Source organism: Esox lucius, chromosome 15 (genome assembly GCF_011004845.1).
Source record: "Esox lucius isolate fEsoLuc1 chromosome 15, fEsoLuc1.pri, whole genome shotgun sequence".
NCBI lineage: Eukaryota > Metazoa > Chordata > Actinopteri > Esociformes > Esocidae > Esox > Esox lucius.
In genome coordinates, this window is record NC_047583.1 from 25,348,521 (window position 1) to 25,364,618 (window position 16,098).

General features: G+C 42.5%; 1 protein-coding gene across 1 annotated transcript; it reads right to left on the minus strand.

Annotated features, from left to right (window-relative positions):
- Nucleotides 1-3,474: 3,474 nt before the first annotated feature.
- traf3 (TNF receptor-associated factor 3) lies at nt 3,475-15,625 on the minus strand. The gene is made up of 11 exons (XM_010892923.3): nt 15,291-15,625; nt 12,155-12,429; nt 11,853-11,904; nt 10,959-11,063; nt 10,526-10,690; nt 10,135-10,215; nt 9,877-9,951; nt 9,551-9,643; nt 9,052-9,192; nt 8,752-8,926; nt 3,475-6,397 (listed from the first exon to the last, which is right to left on the minus strand). Exons 2-11 carry the CDS (start codon nt 12,424-12,426, stop codon nt 5,826-5,828), a joined length of 1,731 nt encoding a protein of 576 aa, XP_010891225.1. The 5' UTR covers nt 12,427-12,429; nt 15,291-15,625; the 3' UTR covers nt 3,475-5,825.
- Between the last annotated feature and the right edge of the window lie 473 nt (nt 15,626-16,098).

A 16,098-nucleotide genomic window follows, 5' to 3' on the forward strand; every position in this document is an offset into this window, starting at 1 on the left:
AGGGGGCATACCTCAATTATTTTACATAAATATTTTACAGTTGAATTCAGAAGAGATGTTACGTTATGTTAGGCAACTGACGTCCATTAGTGGCAGTGGTTCACGCAGTTAGAGTTAAATGAGAGGACAGTTTTGGTAGGGCTTTGAGTTTGGGAATGGTGGAACGGCAGAAACATCCCCAACTTTCACACCAATGTTCGCAAGTTTGAATCTGATGAGAGGTGACTTATTTTTAACTATAACCCAAACCTCAACCCTAATCTTAACCCCATTACTGTGATATTAACCATAACCCTAATCTAACCTTAACCCTAACCTTAATCCCAGAATTGTAATGCCTAACCTTAACCTTAAACCTAATACCAATACTGGGAAACATAATCTTACATTTGTGAAATATGATACGTTTTTGTAGTGTTAGTAACATATGATACATTTTAGCATATTTTAATAATACAGCTCCGGAAAAAATTAAGAGACCATATGTTTTGGTAGCGCATTGTAATGTAACATTATGTAACATTACACAAAATCGGGTGTCATAGTTGAACGTATAATCTGTTACGCATTTTCCTGAGATCATGTTGAGCTCAACACTCAGTTAAAACTAAAATCTAAGTGAACGTGTGCCAATGCATGAGGATTATAAAATTTGACATGGTATCTAGATTATTTTTGTGTTGTCAGATAACTGTAATTTACCCACCGCTCCTGACATCTAGTGGAAGCAGGGCTATGTTATAGCTAGTCTATGGTGGTGGTGGTGGTGTGATTCACTACAGCATTGAAATACTGACTAAAGTGATCTACTCCATGGGATGGTCACAGTGATTCTGATTGTCTGAACTAATGAGAGCAGAAAGAAAACACGTATCAGATAGTTGTATAACTTTGTCAAATGATGGTCCCTTATCCTGATAGCCCCATTCTTACCTACCATCAGTATTTGGTAGGCAGGCTACTGTCAGCCAAATGCCAACCTCTAGTAGGCTAGGACTATGGAATAGGACTAAGAGTTTTTGAATGCTAGTCTGTGTGAAAAGTAAGGTTAGAACATAATACCTGAGAGACCTGGAAGAAAACTGGATATACACTCACCTAAAGGATTATTTGGAACACCATACTAATACTGTGTTTGACCCCCTTTCGCCTTCAGAACTGCCTTAATTCTACGTGGCATTGATTCAACAAGGTGCTGAAAGCATTCTTTAGAAATGTTGGCCCATATTGATAGGATAGCATCTTGCAGTTGATGGAGATTTGTGGGATGCACATCCAGGGCATGAAGCTCCCGTTCCACCACATCCCAAAGATGCTCTATTGGGTTGAGATCTGGTGACTGTGGGGGCCATTTCAGTACAGTGAACTCATTGTCATGTTCAAGAAACCAATTTGAAATGATTCGAGCTTTGTGACATGGTGCATTATCCTGCTGGAAGTAGCCATCAGAGGATGGGAACATGGTGGTCATAAAGGGATGGACGTGGTCAGAAACAATGCTCAGGTAGGCCATGGCATTTAAACCATGCCCAATTGGCACTAAGGGGCCTAAAGTGTGCCAAGAAAACCCCCACACCATTACACCACCACCACCAGCCTGCACAGTGGTAACAAGGCATGATGGATCCATGGATCTATTCTGTTTACGCCAAATTCTGACTCTACCATCTGAATGTCTCAATAGAAATCGAGACTCATCAGACCAGGCAACATTCTTCCAGTCTTCAACTGTCCAATTTTGGTGAGCTCGTGCAAATTGTAGCCTCTTTTTCCTATTTGTAGTGGAGATGAGTGCTACCCGGTGTGGTCTTCTGCTGTTGTAGCCCATCCGCCTCAAGGTTGTGCGTGTTGTGGCTTCACAAATGCTTTGCTGCATACCTCGGTTGTAACGAGTGGTTATTTCAGTCAAAGTTGCTCTTCTATCAGCTTGAATCAGTCGGCCCATTCTCCTCTGACCTCTAGCATCAACAAGGCATTTTCGCCCACAGGACTGCCACATACTGGATGTTTTTCCCTTTTCACACCATTCTTTGTAAACCCTAGAAATGGTTGTGCGTGAAAATCCCAGTAACTGAGCAGATTGTGAAATACTCAGACCGGCCCATGTGGCACCAACAAACATGCCACGCTCAAAATTGCTTAAATCACCTTTCTTTCCCATTCTGACATTCAGTTTGGAGTTCAGGAGATTGTCTTGACCAGGACCACACCCCTAAATGCATTGAAGCAACTGCCATGTGATTGGTTGATTAGATAATTGCATTAATGAGAAATTGAACAGGTGTTCCTAATAATCCTTTAGGAGAGTGTATGTAACATTTGTAAACAAAAGAGTGAGCTAGCAAAACACAGGTATTTTACTTCTTATGGGATTTACATTCAACTGTTAGTCATAACAGAATGGCGCAATCATAAAACAAAACATGGCAACAAAGAAATAAATGACCTGACCCCTGTTCATAAGTCTGCAAACCCTTAGTTCTTAATACTGTGAATTGCCCCCTTTAGCATCAATGACAGTGTGCAGTCTTTTGTAATAGTTGTCTATGAGCCCCTGAATTATTGCAGGTGGTATAGTTGCCCATTCGTCTTGGCAAAATGCCTCCAGGTCATGCAGTCTTTGGTCGTCTTGCATGAACCGCACGTTTGAGATCTCCCCAGAGTGGCTTGATGATATTATGGTCAGGAGACTGTGATGGCGACTCCAGAACCTTCACCTTTTTCTGCTGTATCCACTGGAGGGTCAACTTGGCCTTGTGCTTAGGGTCATTGTTGTGCTGGAAAGTCTAAGAGCGTCCCATGCGCAGCTTTCGTGCAGAAGAATGCAGATTGTCTGCCAGTATTTTCTGATAACATGCTGAATTCATTTTGCCATCAATATTCACAAGATTCCCTGTGCCTTTAGAGCTCACACCCCCCCCCCCCCCCCGAAACATCAGTGAGCCACTACCATGCTTCACAGTGGGGATGGTATTCTGTTCTTTATAGGCCTTGTTGACCCCTCTCAAAACATAGCGCGTATGGTGGTGACCATAAAGCTCTATTTTGGTCTCATCACTCAACATTACAGTGTGCCAGAATCTGTGAGGCGTGTCAAGATGTTTTCGGGCATATTGTAACTGGGCTTTTTTGTGGCACTGGCGTAGTAAAGGCTTCTTTCTGGCAATTCGACCATGCAGCTTATTGAAACAAGCACATTGTATTTTTCCAGAGCAACCTGTATTTCTCCTGAGGTTACCTGTGTATTTCTCCTGAGGTTACCAATGCCAAAATTTCACAATTTCTGCCAGGGTATGCAAACTTATGAGCATAACTGTACATCTTAACCAAAAACATTGAGGGCCCCCCCATAAACATGCATGATGGTTTTAGCTGGGTTTAAATATGGATTTCAAAGGGTGCAGCTGATCCAATCCCCATTTTGTATTTTCAATCTCCTCCTGCACAGAGAATGAACATCAAAGCCGAAACACATTCAATTTCTGTTGAACAATTTTAATATTAGACATTCAAACATAACTTGTGCAAATAACATTCTCCACCAACCATCTGAAAAACAAGTCCACTTTATGTCTCAGCTCAATCAACATGGTTGGAGTTTTAACGAGGCATCTTTTGCTTTCCCAACTGTTGAAAAATAAAAAATAGTCATGATGCACAGCATCCGTTTTGAACATTACGAAAACAATAATGTGTAAGTTATTGGTAAAAAAAAAAAAAGCAGTATATAAGTATTTTACAGATCTACATAGATCTTCCAAATGAAAGGTTACTCATATTCTTTAACTCCACCGAACAGTGGCATTGCTATCCCAGTGTATCCATTCCTTTGCACCTGAACACAACATAGCCCACATCACATATCTAGCCATTGTGCATTGTATAGGAAACAGAATGCCAATTCAGATACAGACATTTTTATACTGTCAGGTTCGAGGTCCACTAAAACCAAATCTGTAATAAGAGACAGGCTTCAGCCTGCACACAATACACTACTACTCACACTAGGCCTGTTAGTAAAAGCAAGTCAATTTTTCAACGTTCTCCAACACCATCACAACACCGGATACAAACTGTACGTTTCATTCTGTACTTTAACTATGCAATAATATGACCAAACTTCATCAGAATCGCTAACACAACACAAACACAACCATAAATGGTATCTCCTCAACCCCAGTTAGGAGATTTAACCCCTAGTCTCAGTTTTAGTCGTTTTGAAACCAGGTGAAAAAACTAACATTTTGGTATTCGGACCAAATGTTAGAAGTAGAATTCTCCTTTAAAGGGGCAATGTTTGACAACCACTTGACATTTTGTATCTAAAAATATAATGAACCAAGGTTTTAGATTCATGAGATTTTAGCCTTCCCAAGTAGTGTGACCATTTTGAATAAATCTTCACATTCAAACTAGACAATGCTAACAAATCTAGGAATTTTTTCATTTAAAACATGTTGAATTAATTTGGGATGTAAAGTGTCTTTCGATGTAAACTGACTAATTATGCAGAAAAATAAATTGACCTATATACTTTCCAATAACCAGGCTGAAAACTGACAATCACCTGCACTAAAGCCAAAAATAATCTACAGATTTCATTATACAGTGCCTTGCAAAAAAAAACACCTGACCAATTCTGTAATACTACTGAATTGCAATTGGTTTTTTTTTCACCCTGACACTGAAAATGTTTTGTATGACATTGGTTTTATTTTGGAAAAGATTTGCAGAATGTAAAACTGAAATACTATAATTGGGACGAAATGATCTCAAACACAAAGCCAAAAGATCATTGCAGTGATTTAATTCCAAAAAAGTGAATGTCCTACAGAGGCCCAGTCAAAATCTCAAACACATGGAGAATCTGTGGCACTTTAATCATAGAACCAACCTAAACAATCTGGAGAAAACATGCCAAGGGCCAAAATCTCCCCAACATGGTACATACTTAATAAAAAAAAGCTATACCAAATATTAATTGTATGGGGGTTGAATCCTTTTACAAGCAACATATCCGCTTCACAAACCAGAGCATACATTTTCTTTAGCAGTATTAAAGGGATACCTGGGGGTTTTGTCAGATAAAGCATCAAATAATAATAACATAATAGTTAACAATAATATAATTTCTCGTTTTTATACGTCTATGGACAACAATGCCATAAATCCTAGTCTTCTTTTGTCCTGGTTTCATGGGGAACCACTCCTTAGAGACATTTAATATTACAGGAGGTAGGCGTGCTGAGCCCAACTATTTCCTCTCATTTGTGGCCGCACCTCGACCCGCTGAACGCTCGCTGCCCTGTCCTGCTCATATTCATCAATGTCTGAATATATTCACTGTCTCCACTCTTTCATGATCGTTGGTCTTCGTAGACCATTATACATATACACCGGGTCCATGTAGTTTGATGGTTATGTCCTGATAAGTAAGAATGATCCACTCTTTACTGCCATTTATATCTATCCCCGTTGTGAGTAACACAGGCCTTTTGTTAGAATCAAATCACTGCTCTATTACAACTGCCTGCCCATGGTGACACCTCTCCTCCGTCCTAACAGAAGCCGCTCCTTCTCTGTGTGAGCGACGACAGCTACCCAACACCTCTGCTCTTAGGTCAAGCCACCTCATTCAGCGGGTTCACACACACCTTGAGATCTGCCAAGAATCCTTACTCTGCTAACGCTTCCGTTCTCGTCCTACAACCTTCTTCCCGCCTCCTCCAGTCTGTCTTGCAATCTCTCTCACATAAGGGCACCCCTCCCTCAGATAGTTACAACTGATCCGGATCTGCTGTTCTCCACATACCAGATGTCAAGGGTCAGGGGTCAGGGAGGTCAGACGTGTCCACTGTGACCTTAATGAAGATGGTGTCATCTTTGATGTAAGTACCGTTCTCCAGCACGGTCTGGGCCACGAACAGCGGGCATCCCGAGGCAATGTTCATCTCCGCCGTGGGCCGTCTGAAGCTGCTGCTGTTGGGGTCCGGTTTGAAGGCGTCCCCTAGGTGCTTCCGGGCTGGGCCCTGGTCCATGAGCATGAGGGTCACCTTCTGTTTAAAGGGCCAGGGCAGCAGGGCGTCATACTCGCCGCGCATCACCACAAAAAACAGAGACAGGTGGGTCCCCTTCCCCATGCCGTCTCCGTTCAGGTAAACCCGGGCGCACATCTTGTAGCCGAAGTAGCCAGTGTAGAAAGGCTGGCTGTAAAGAGACAGGGTCTTGGACGCCACCGCTTCCTGTTTCCGCCGCTTGTAGTCGCGGATCTTCCAGATGAGCGTCCCGTTGAACGAGGCCGTCTCCAGGACCTGGAAGCGCAGGTCCATATCGGCCAGGCGGATCTCATGGACGCTCAGCATGTCATCGTGACGGGAGAGCTGCGTCTCTAAAGGACCTGCCAGACAAAATGCACTGAATAAGAGCCCTGCACTCTACAGCCTTGGCCATTCTCGCACAGTCAGTCCGAGGGTCATGTTAGGGTTAGAAAAATCCTCTTTTCAAAATGAACAACCTCCAAACATGTGTGTTTTAATAGAATAGAACAATGGTTTTCAGACTTTTCAAAAGAACAAACCATAGCGACACCAAATTACAGAATCAAAAACAGTGTTCTCAAAATGAAGTATAAAAGATGATTATTAGTAGTAGCAGTAAAAGTAGTATTTACAGAAAAATATAATATTCTAAATATGTATTTTTAGTGGTACAGAATAAAAGTTCTCTCGATACATATACAAATCACTTTTTCCTAGTCATGTTTAAAGAATGAGAACATCACGTGCAGATTTCAGTCTATTTCTGTGCTGTGTCTTTGATAGATAGGATTTTTTTTTTTTACGTCTCCAACTTGGGAGAAGTGTCTATGCACAGACACACATGCAGGGCCCTTTCATTTCCATGGAGCTCCGCTATAGCAGATTGTCCACCGCGCTGTATCATTAAGCTACCTGCATCAAGTGAGGTGACTAAGCAGAGGCGTGGTTGACTTCAACCGTTTGGAATTACAGCGCTGATTCCAGCTCATGTTGGCATTTGAACATTTCATAGCTTATTTTGAGTGTCTTTAAAAGTTCTATATTTTTCTGTGACGCCTTCCATCTGTTGATTTTGTGAAGTTTCCCCTTTGTGTTCTTTTTTTTTTCCTGTTGTGATGATGGCCTATTCTTTTCTTTGACCTTTTCTTTGCCAATTCTTGGTTTACTGTTAACATTTTCTTAGAAACAAGGTCCATTTCAAAGAAAAAATAAATTGCATCTTCAACTATTTTAAGAGGAGGTTGCACACTTAGCCTTTCTTTCTTCATCCTGATCTCCATTTCTATATCGCTCTCTGTTTTGTCCTTTAGGACATGCATCAGGTTTTTCCTTTATGAATAAGATTCTTTAAAATGTATACTATTCAGCAGAACATATCGTACAACAATTTAAGTTCTGGTTCAGTTTCAGGCTTAGAAGGTTGTATTTAAAATGTATTTAAAACCCCACTTGTGGATGTTTGCATCCAAGTGTATCAGCAGCCACTTGTTCATTTTACACAGGAATAAACATTGGATTTGAGTGAGATCTTGTGCAAACCTTCACCAAACACACCAGGACTCAAGGCTGCAACCTTTTTGATGTCTTTTCGGGTTGCATTTGTAATTGGTCGGACCAACACATTTTTATATATTCCAAGCTCTATGATTTGGTCAAACGGTATTGCAAATCATTATTGTCCTGATAAAAAATACACCTTCTGACACAGACAAAGGATTCTGAGACCAATGGATCATAAGATAGAGGAAACCACTTAACATACTTAGAAATGATGTGCCGTTTGTGAACAATTCATAGTTCTTTTCTATTTTCTGCAATGTAAAATAACCATGTTGAAGCTGCAAGTAGACCTCCTTTAGTTTTAAATGCATTAAGAAATGCTCTTTTTTGTATGTCAGGTGTTATACTTGATTTAAACCATGTGTGCAAGTCAAAAGCATGTCAGCAAGAACCCCATATTGAATGTAGAATCCTGACTTGAGTTTTTAGTTCATTGTTCACTGACAGTGGATCATGGGGTGCTCTGGGCGTAACTGACCCAAATGAAGGAAATCATTAGAAAGATGTGTGCTTTTCTCTGAACAACTGAAAGATCTGATTCATTAAAAGAGATATAATTCCCATCACTAGTCATTATCTGAAGCCCAACACACACACACACACACACACACACACACTCCCAGCTGAGACAGGGAGAGAGTATATCGTTTGGAGGATTTTTCAGATAATTGCAGTGAGTCAAAATAAAGATGCAGTCTGGTATTTTTGCAATTAACTAAATGTTTGTTTTAAACCAGTTTGGGCTAGAGGTGTAATATGTTGTTAAGACATGAATAATCTGTAAGCACAATCATTATTATTTCTTAGTTAGCAATGAAATTCTAAGTTTGAAAGCGAGTTGTTTTGATGACATGGAGCCAGAATAGGCATATATGACATTTCCAGGGACCTTTTGTGGATTGACAGCACCAGTTTTACAACCAGTGGTCATAAATCGCATCTTTAAGTAAGAATGTCATGTCAAAGGCCCTAAAAGAATTCCTGCATTAATCCAACCCCGTAAAAAGCAGACCGTAGAAGCGCAGCTCATGATGTAGCCACAGGAACTGAGCGTATCAAATATGTCCAAAATCTCTTTACGCTCATTCTCAGCCATTCCTCAGAGTTCTACAGGTGTTAGTGGCAGTGAAGTGGTCCAGATCAGTGACCTCACCTAGTGTGTGCGTGGCTGGGTTGGCCCCGCTCCGCCCTCCTTCCAGCGTGGCCACCCTGGAGCGGATGCTCTCCACGGTGCTCCGGAGGCTCTCCACCTCCTCTCGGACAGTCCTCAGAGACCTCACCTCCAGCTCCATCTCCAGGAGCTTCTCGGAGTGCGAGCTCATCAACTTCTACGCGGCGGAAAGAGGATGACAGTTACGCGCGCACGTAATCAAGGAATCAGGAAATGGTCCTTGAGGGCAGTATGCTGGTGATTATGTGGAGAGTTACTGCTCCGCAGAGCTGGACCTTTTACCTGCATGGTGTTGAGCTTCTGCTCAAGTTGTCTGTACTTCTCCCTCATCTCGTCGTACTGAGACTCGGTTTCAGACAGACGGCTGCTCAGGCCCGGCAGAACCTTGTACCGCTCCAGAAGCTCTGCTTTCACGTCCTCCACCTGGACAGGGTGACGGACAGCACACACAGTTCACATCACAAGGGGTGACTGCGGCTCCAAAACTAGGCAAACGAGCAGCAATTCCGTCCTATTGTTGGTTGGGGAACTTAGCTGTGGTCTATTAGTTGATTACGGTTCTCCCATTTGTACTCCCAAATCCACACCTGCTTTTGCAAGTCAGAACTGGTACGACAGGTAACGCAGACGTCGGGCAACATATTTACACATCGCCAGAACACATACGTCTTTGCTCACGGATTTAAAGTCCATCTTGCCGCGTGTGATTTCACATGGCTAACCATACGGTTTTCCCCTGTTGGTGCAGATGGCAAACTGTCATCAAGAACAAGCTTGTTACCTTGGCCTCCAGGTTAGTGTTCCTGGTCGCCATCAACCGTAGGTGTTCAGAGGCAAAGCTGGATTCGTGGTCCCTCATATCTTGATTGAGACCCTACAGAGGAGAGGCAGAACAGACCTTTTAGTCTCCAGAGAGGACACGATATCAGCAACAAAGACCCAAGTATAGGACCGTAGCCATGACAAGTCGGTAGTGGCCATGAGGTCTTATTTTTTATATTTTGTGTAAGTAAGAAAATGCATATTTAGATTGAATTGTAGAAAACAAACATTCTAAAAATGCCGGGTGAAGGAACTATAAAGATCCCGGGTGACATGTAGGCTGACCTTGAAATTGCATCCAAAGCGGGTGAAGGAACAGTTGACCTGTGCCTTGGGACATTCGTGTTGATGACTTGGCAGCTGCGGGTAGAAACACACATTTAGGTTGAATCATTTCCTTCTACAGCAAGCATTTACTTTACAATGTGGTCATGACTAAACAAAAATAAGCATCATAACACAACATCTAAAACAGCATCGATCCATCTGATATGAGGAAAGATGTCCGGACTGCCTGTACCTGAACACTGAAATACACCTTACCTCACTACGTAAGATGGACGAAAAAGTACAATGATTTGGGCAGGCCACAGGAAATGACGGGCAAATGGTTTCTTTGTGTTTCTGTAAAAATGGGACCAGTTGTGATTTAAGAGAAATTGGCACTACAGAAAGGCAATGCAGGGACAATTCACGAAGGAAATATTGGCTAGAAAAGAAAAACGGAACAACGACTGAACAGGCAGAAATTACAAACCAGTAACAACATTTTTTCAAATGCAAGGTGGACCAAAATATGCCGGTTTGCATTTTAGTTTTTTTACTCATTATATATTTGATTTATGTGCCATTCCTCGTGCTAATTTAAAGACGATATTTTCTAACAGGGTACAGGTTTGGTGAAACAGCAGATGGCCTCAAGCAGTTTTTGTACCTGTAATTCAGTCATTGCCATCTTGTGCATACAGAATTCACAGGTAGTCTCTCTGTGTTTACATTTCCAACTCAAGTGTTCAGGAATGTCTTTGCGCATCATCTTCTCTTTGCACTTTCCCAAAGGGCACGGCACCTCAAAGTAGGGACACACGTTCAAATGGTCCTGGTAAAAAAACAACAAATATGGATCATGAGGATTAGGTTTAAAACACGCGTCGCATATTACCAAGTGTCATAAGACAGCATGTGGGTGGCAATCGTTCCGGTTTGAACCAAAAAATGTTCAACCAATGTGACTAAAATCAAGGGGAAACGCAGAGAAACCCTTTTCTAAGGAGCCATTCAGAATGGGCCGCCCGTTCGCAGTACATCGTTTGGATGCCGACGGTGTGCTACAATGGGGCGGTTTGATTCCCCAGTCCGACACGTACCATGACCTGCTGTAGACTCATCAGCTCTTTACAGCCGTTCTTCTCACTCCTGCAGTACACTTTCAGAGCCATGATCTCTCTATGGCAGCACACGTCACGGAAGACCTAAGAAAGCGCACACACAGTGGTCAGTCAGGAGATGCGTTGCTTACGTTAACGCTCCGGTAAACCTGACCCAATTCTAACCCACTTTTCTGCCTCCGCAAACACACTCTCGCCGATGCTACGGGCGTGCACTCCATCCACATCAACATGAGCAACACTTGGACGGCACGCGTAAACCATCGCACGAGGCAACTGTCGCCACCTTCACAGCGACAGTCATCAGTGCAAAACGTGACACAATGTTAAGTAGCATTTTCCCCAGTTCAGAGATGTACCAGCAAACGCTGAACGTCAGTAGTAGTAAGGCCAAAGTCATTTAAGAATCAGCACCAACTAGGTGCATGTACTAATCAGGCTCTGCTGACTGGCAGATGCTGTTGCCAAGGTAGACAGAAAGAGCTGTAGCCCAAACCACTTAAATCAACATGACTAATAATGGCTAAACCTGATGGACATTTCTAAAACAGTCAGAAAAGGACAGGTCACTGTAACATGTTATGCATGCTTTCCACGGCTCTTTACAAAAGTGACCCATATCTGCCTGACACCTGATTTTCTAAGGAATCTGAAAAGACACATTGCTATAGGCTTTATGCCGGACGTGACAGCGCCGGTGTTGGTAAAATGGATGTCAACTTAACCCAAACCCGCTCTGCGGATCCGGCCACAATTCAATCACGGCAACAAAAAAAAAGAAATCACAGAAATGGATTCCCTGTTTTGGGTAGAGAGGAAAGTTTACCATGTTCAGAATAGGCCTGAGGACCGAGATTCGTTTCACGGTCTTACCTTGTCTTTAAACAGAGGTTCCATATCCGCCGGACATACTGGATTGGGTTTACTGTAAAACAGATTGGAGGAAGTGTTCACTTCTAATCGAACCTCATTTTAACATCATGTGGCCGAAATACCATAAATCCTAAAGTGGTCATCGTCACATGACCGTTGAATGACAAAACCAACCTTCCCTGAATACTGCTGACAAAAAAGACACACTGACGAGAACTCGTTTCCTCAAAACGAGAATGTACCTAACAATTCTCCCAAAGAGCCAGCTTCCTCGGCGTGACACTGAAATCTGTTCTCCTCACCTGAGCTGCTCGGAGATGCAGCTCTCACAGAAACGGTGTCCGCACTCCGTCTGCCTGGGGTTGCAGAGCACCAGCCTGCAGGCCTCGCAGCAGTACTTGGGCTCCGGTGTGGCTACGAAGTGGTCCCTGAAGCCCCCGTGCTGTGGCAGGAAGCCCGCCTCTGCCTCGCTGGACCAGGGGCGCTGAGCCAGAGAGAGAGCGGCCAGGGAGGGAGAGAGTTGCTGGAGGGGGATCTGCAGCTCCCGTCCGTCCACATTCCTCCCCGCTGACATGACCTGAGGAGGACGCGCACAGAACAGACATTGACGGGCCAGGAGATGAAAGACGTCCAGTCGAACGTGCCCCCGAGAGTTGCAACATACGGGACAAACACGCCCTGGTGTTTCAGTCTGTGTGTGAGTGTGTTAATGCTCTGCATTCATTGCCACATCAACAGCTCCTGACTCTCAGGCTGAGCCATGGGAAACCCCTTCATAACAGGCATAGCTAACTGGGGCTAATTTTATCTCCGCTCTGACTGTGTAGAGCACAAGCAGGAAGGCCTGGGACTGGAATAAAGCGCTGACCAAAAGTAGATGTAGAGGACGGGCCTGAGACAATTCTAGACTGACCTAAGCCTTTGTCATAGACCCCCCCCCCCCCAAGATGCTGTGCTTTCTTGGAGGACAAGCAACAGGAGCGAAGCGAAGTAGAGACGTTCTTGCTTCAGTTGGCTCGGATCAACTTTAAATAACACACAGCATCATCCGCGGTGCAGTCAACCTTCAACCAAGCGGAACGTGTGAGGTTCTGCTGAAATGAATGCGGAACGCACCTCTATCACATGTGCAGAATGTTTCTGAACTGAGAAAAGTTCTCCAAAAGCTGAGAGAGCAACTCTGACCCGAGCAGCTCTCAACCACCACCATGAGCAAGTGGATCTGGCCTGGGCTGACCAGTTCATGTGGTTCTCAAGGGACTTCCTGGGATATTCAAGGGGCTTTTCCACATGCTGCCTCATTGCTGCCTGTCACCACTGACTGACTGACTGGCCACTGAGCGCCGCTACACGCATCCATGTCTGACAAAACGCACCCACGCCCTTTCCAAGTTAACGTTACCTGTCAAAAACTGTAAAGCCATATTTTCAAAATGGCCCCTCTTTCACCACGTATTTGCATGTTAATAAACCTATTAAACGTGTCAGTGGGTAACTGGCTAACAGTGAATGTGAGTGTCTTGGTGCAGCAATGAAGAGTTGTTACAAACAATGTAAGGGTTAAGTGATTTACCTGCGAAAAAAGCAAAGAACAACTGACACCAACCAAATGCCTGTATTTTGGCCACATTTTTTTGTTTGTTTTTTACTCTTTATAGATAGTTCCAGGCATTACAACTTAGTGGGTATTTGATCTGTGCATGAAAGGGATTACAACCAGCTACTCCACGCAGAGGCTGTCAGCAAAAATTAAATATGTAGATTGGCTAGGCTATGCATTTTTATTTAAACCTTCCCACCGTATAGTACACTTCACAATGTTTCGGGCCGGGTACGAGATTAGTCAGGTCTGTCTTCCTCAACGGGAAATGCATATATTTCTGTTGAAGTGCGAAGTATATACTACTGGGTATTTCCCTGTAAAATACACACACTGATACGGTATACATGGAGAATGACAGATCTGGCGAGAAATAGGCCCAATATTGTAGTCGTTAAACCTGGTAATATAATTGATGCTAACAGGACAAACTATTCGTAACACTGAGTGGATGGAAATCAGTTCTGTTTTATAGTTTTTCAGGTGAGATCTTCTCATATGGCCATGCATTGCACCCGCTAGCTACCGTAATGTCAACACAGACAATACTGGTACAGAGGTCGATCACTCCACTCCCATCATACAGATACAGCCAAGTCCTATTATGCTACTTAAGTTACATGACATTACAAAACAAAAACTGAAACAAGTAGGGGAATTCTCTGACTGACCTGTCATTGCACTACTTGTAACCAGGGTTAAAGAGTAACCAGTTACAGGTTATCAGTTACATGTGATCTGGTTATAAGAAAAATGGCAATCAGCTATCTTACTAGCAAAAATATTGTATATACATTTTTCTGAACTAAATGATTACTTCTTGGATTGCTTATGAAATCAGAAAGGACATTTGTCTGAGAAAAACAGACTATGATAATTTTCAGTTCTCTCAATGAAATGTAATGTAAATGTTTTAAAGAATAAGTGCAAGTTTGCAGCTCCCGAGTTCTAGAACCAGGCTAAGAACAAAAAAGCATCCAGTGAATGTTGGTTGTCCTGATCAGGACAACCAATATTGAATAAATGACATTTAATGAATCCCTATTGTATTATTTAGCCTTTTAACGGGAAAGTATCCAAGTATCAGATTTCTTTACTAAGCCTGGATTATGGAATAATGCTACTGATAAAAAAAACTACTATTAACATATTACATTTTTCAATGAACTGCATATAAACTGATATAAACTGAGAGCAGGGGACGTGCCAACAGTATGTTAAAAACTTAACAGGTGAATCTACCGAGAATAGAGATTCGTGCTTTTTCAGTTCAGTGAACTTAGATCCGGCCCAAAAATCAATAATTTAAATGTACAATGTCTCGTACACAGCCATACAGTTACGCAATTGTCAAAGGCACCGTTTACTTAAAAACTTGGACCCAGTATGCTAATATTTACACATGAACCTGCAAATTACTTTGCATGCACTGACTTGGGAAACCTTTACATTTTGACAACCTATTTGTCATAAACGCTATCATTGTCCTGCAAATATGTAATACAGTACAGTAATACTGAAGATTATACAACAACGAGATATGTAAAAAAAAAACTAAGATGACCATGTAGAATATTTTTTAGAATATGAAATTGGGATATTTTCCCCATGGTTTACAAGACTGTCTCGCAGACAATTTAGTACACCACAATGGATGTTTGAAATTACCTCATAGCTAACCTCTTCGAAGCCTCCCTAGCCCCACACATGCTTTAGCTCACCTCTATATGGCAACTCAATATGTATCCACCTATAAAGCTACATGCTGTTCACACATTCTATCACATGTAATATGGACAGTATTAAACTTCGATTTACCATCGAGAAACGCTACTTACATGAATCAGATCTGTAACGTTGGCCAAAGCAACGCCGTTTTTCAGGAGCTACAATGTTACAAATGAAGCGTCGGTGAATGGCACGTTCATGAACGCGAACACCGCAATGTAGCCGCGTATGATGGAAACGACCAAACTCCGTTGGTTTCTAAATAGGCAGCTAGAGGCTTTGTGAAAACATTTTGTTGAAGGAAATACAGAAAAATCCATAAGGGAATATAGCAGAAAAGGAGCCGCTGCTGACTGTTCTGCTGTTGATGTCTCAGTGGTTGGAAAGCCCCCTTTGGTCTTACTTCCTCAGGAAATCCCCGTCATGAAGAAAAAAATGTAGTCAGTCAGTGGCAAAGCGTATTGGATTTCCGACTCTCGCTAGATGGCAGTGTCGTCACCATAAAATGTGACCTGAACTGTACGGGAACTGCTGTCGGATATACACATTTGGGACATTTTACTGATTGTAATGGTCTGTACATTCTGTACCCATCACATCACTTACTGTATATTGAGTCATTTCCTATCCAGCAAAAAAAAAAATTCTCCTTCTGACATGAAACCATACAACCATGCGACACTTCTCCAAAAAATCCATAATCCCTTGAATGCCTTTTAGGACTTCACTGCAGAACCTTTATTGTAAGAACAGTGCAAAACTTAAAATGAGGTTATAAAATGAAGCAACTTAAACCACAAACAATCTAAATATGTATGATTAAATGTGTGCCCTAAGTCTGCTTGCACGATAATGCCAACATGTTTCACCAAACATTGCAAAATTATTTGGCAAGTGAGTAGCCAAGAGCACAGAGTG

What these genes read in the sequence shown, in the direction of transcription:
- traf3 (XM_010892923.3), bottom strand. Translation starts at nt 12,426, where the DNA reads ATGTCAGCGGGGAGGAATGTGGACGGACGGGAGCTGCAGATCCCCCTC. An exon ending in TGCATCTCCGAGCAGCTCAG is followed by an intron (nt 11,905 to 12,154) that starts GTGAGGAGAACA and finishes TCTGTTTTACAG; the next exon opens with TAAACCCAATCCAGTATGTC. An exon ending in CCCAGCCACGCACACACTAG is followed by an intron (nt 6,398 to 8,751) that starts GTGAGGTCACTG and finishes TTTGTCTGGCAG; the next exon opens with GTCCTTTAGAGACGCAGCTC.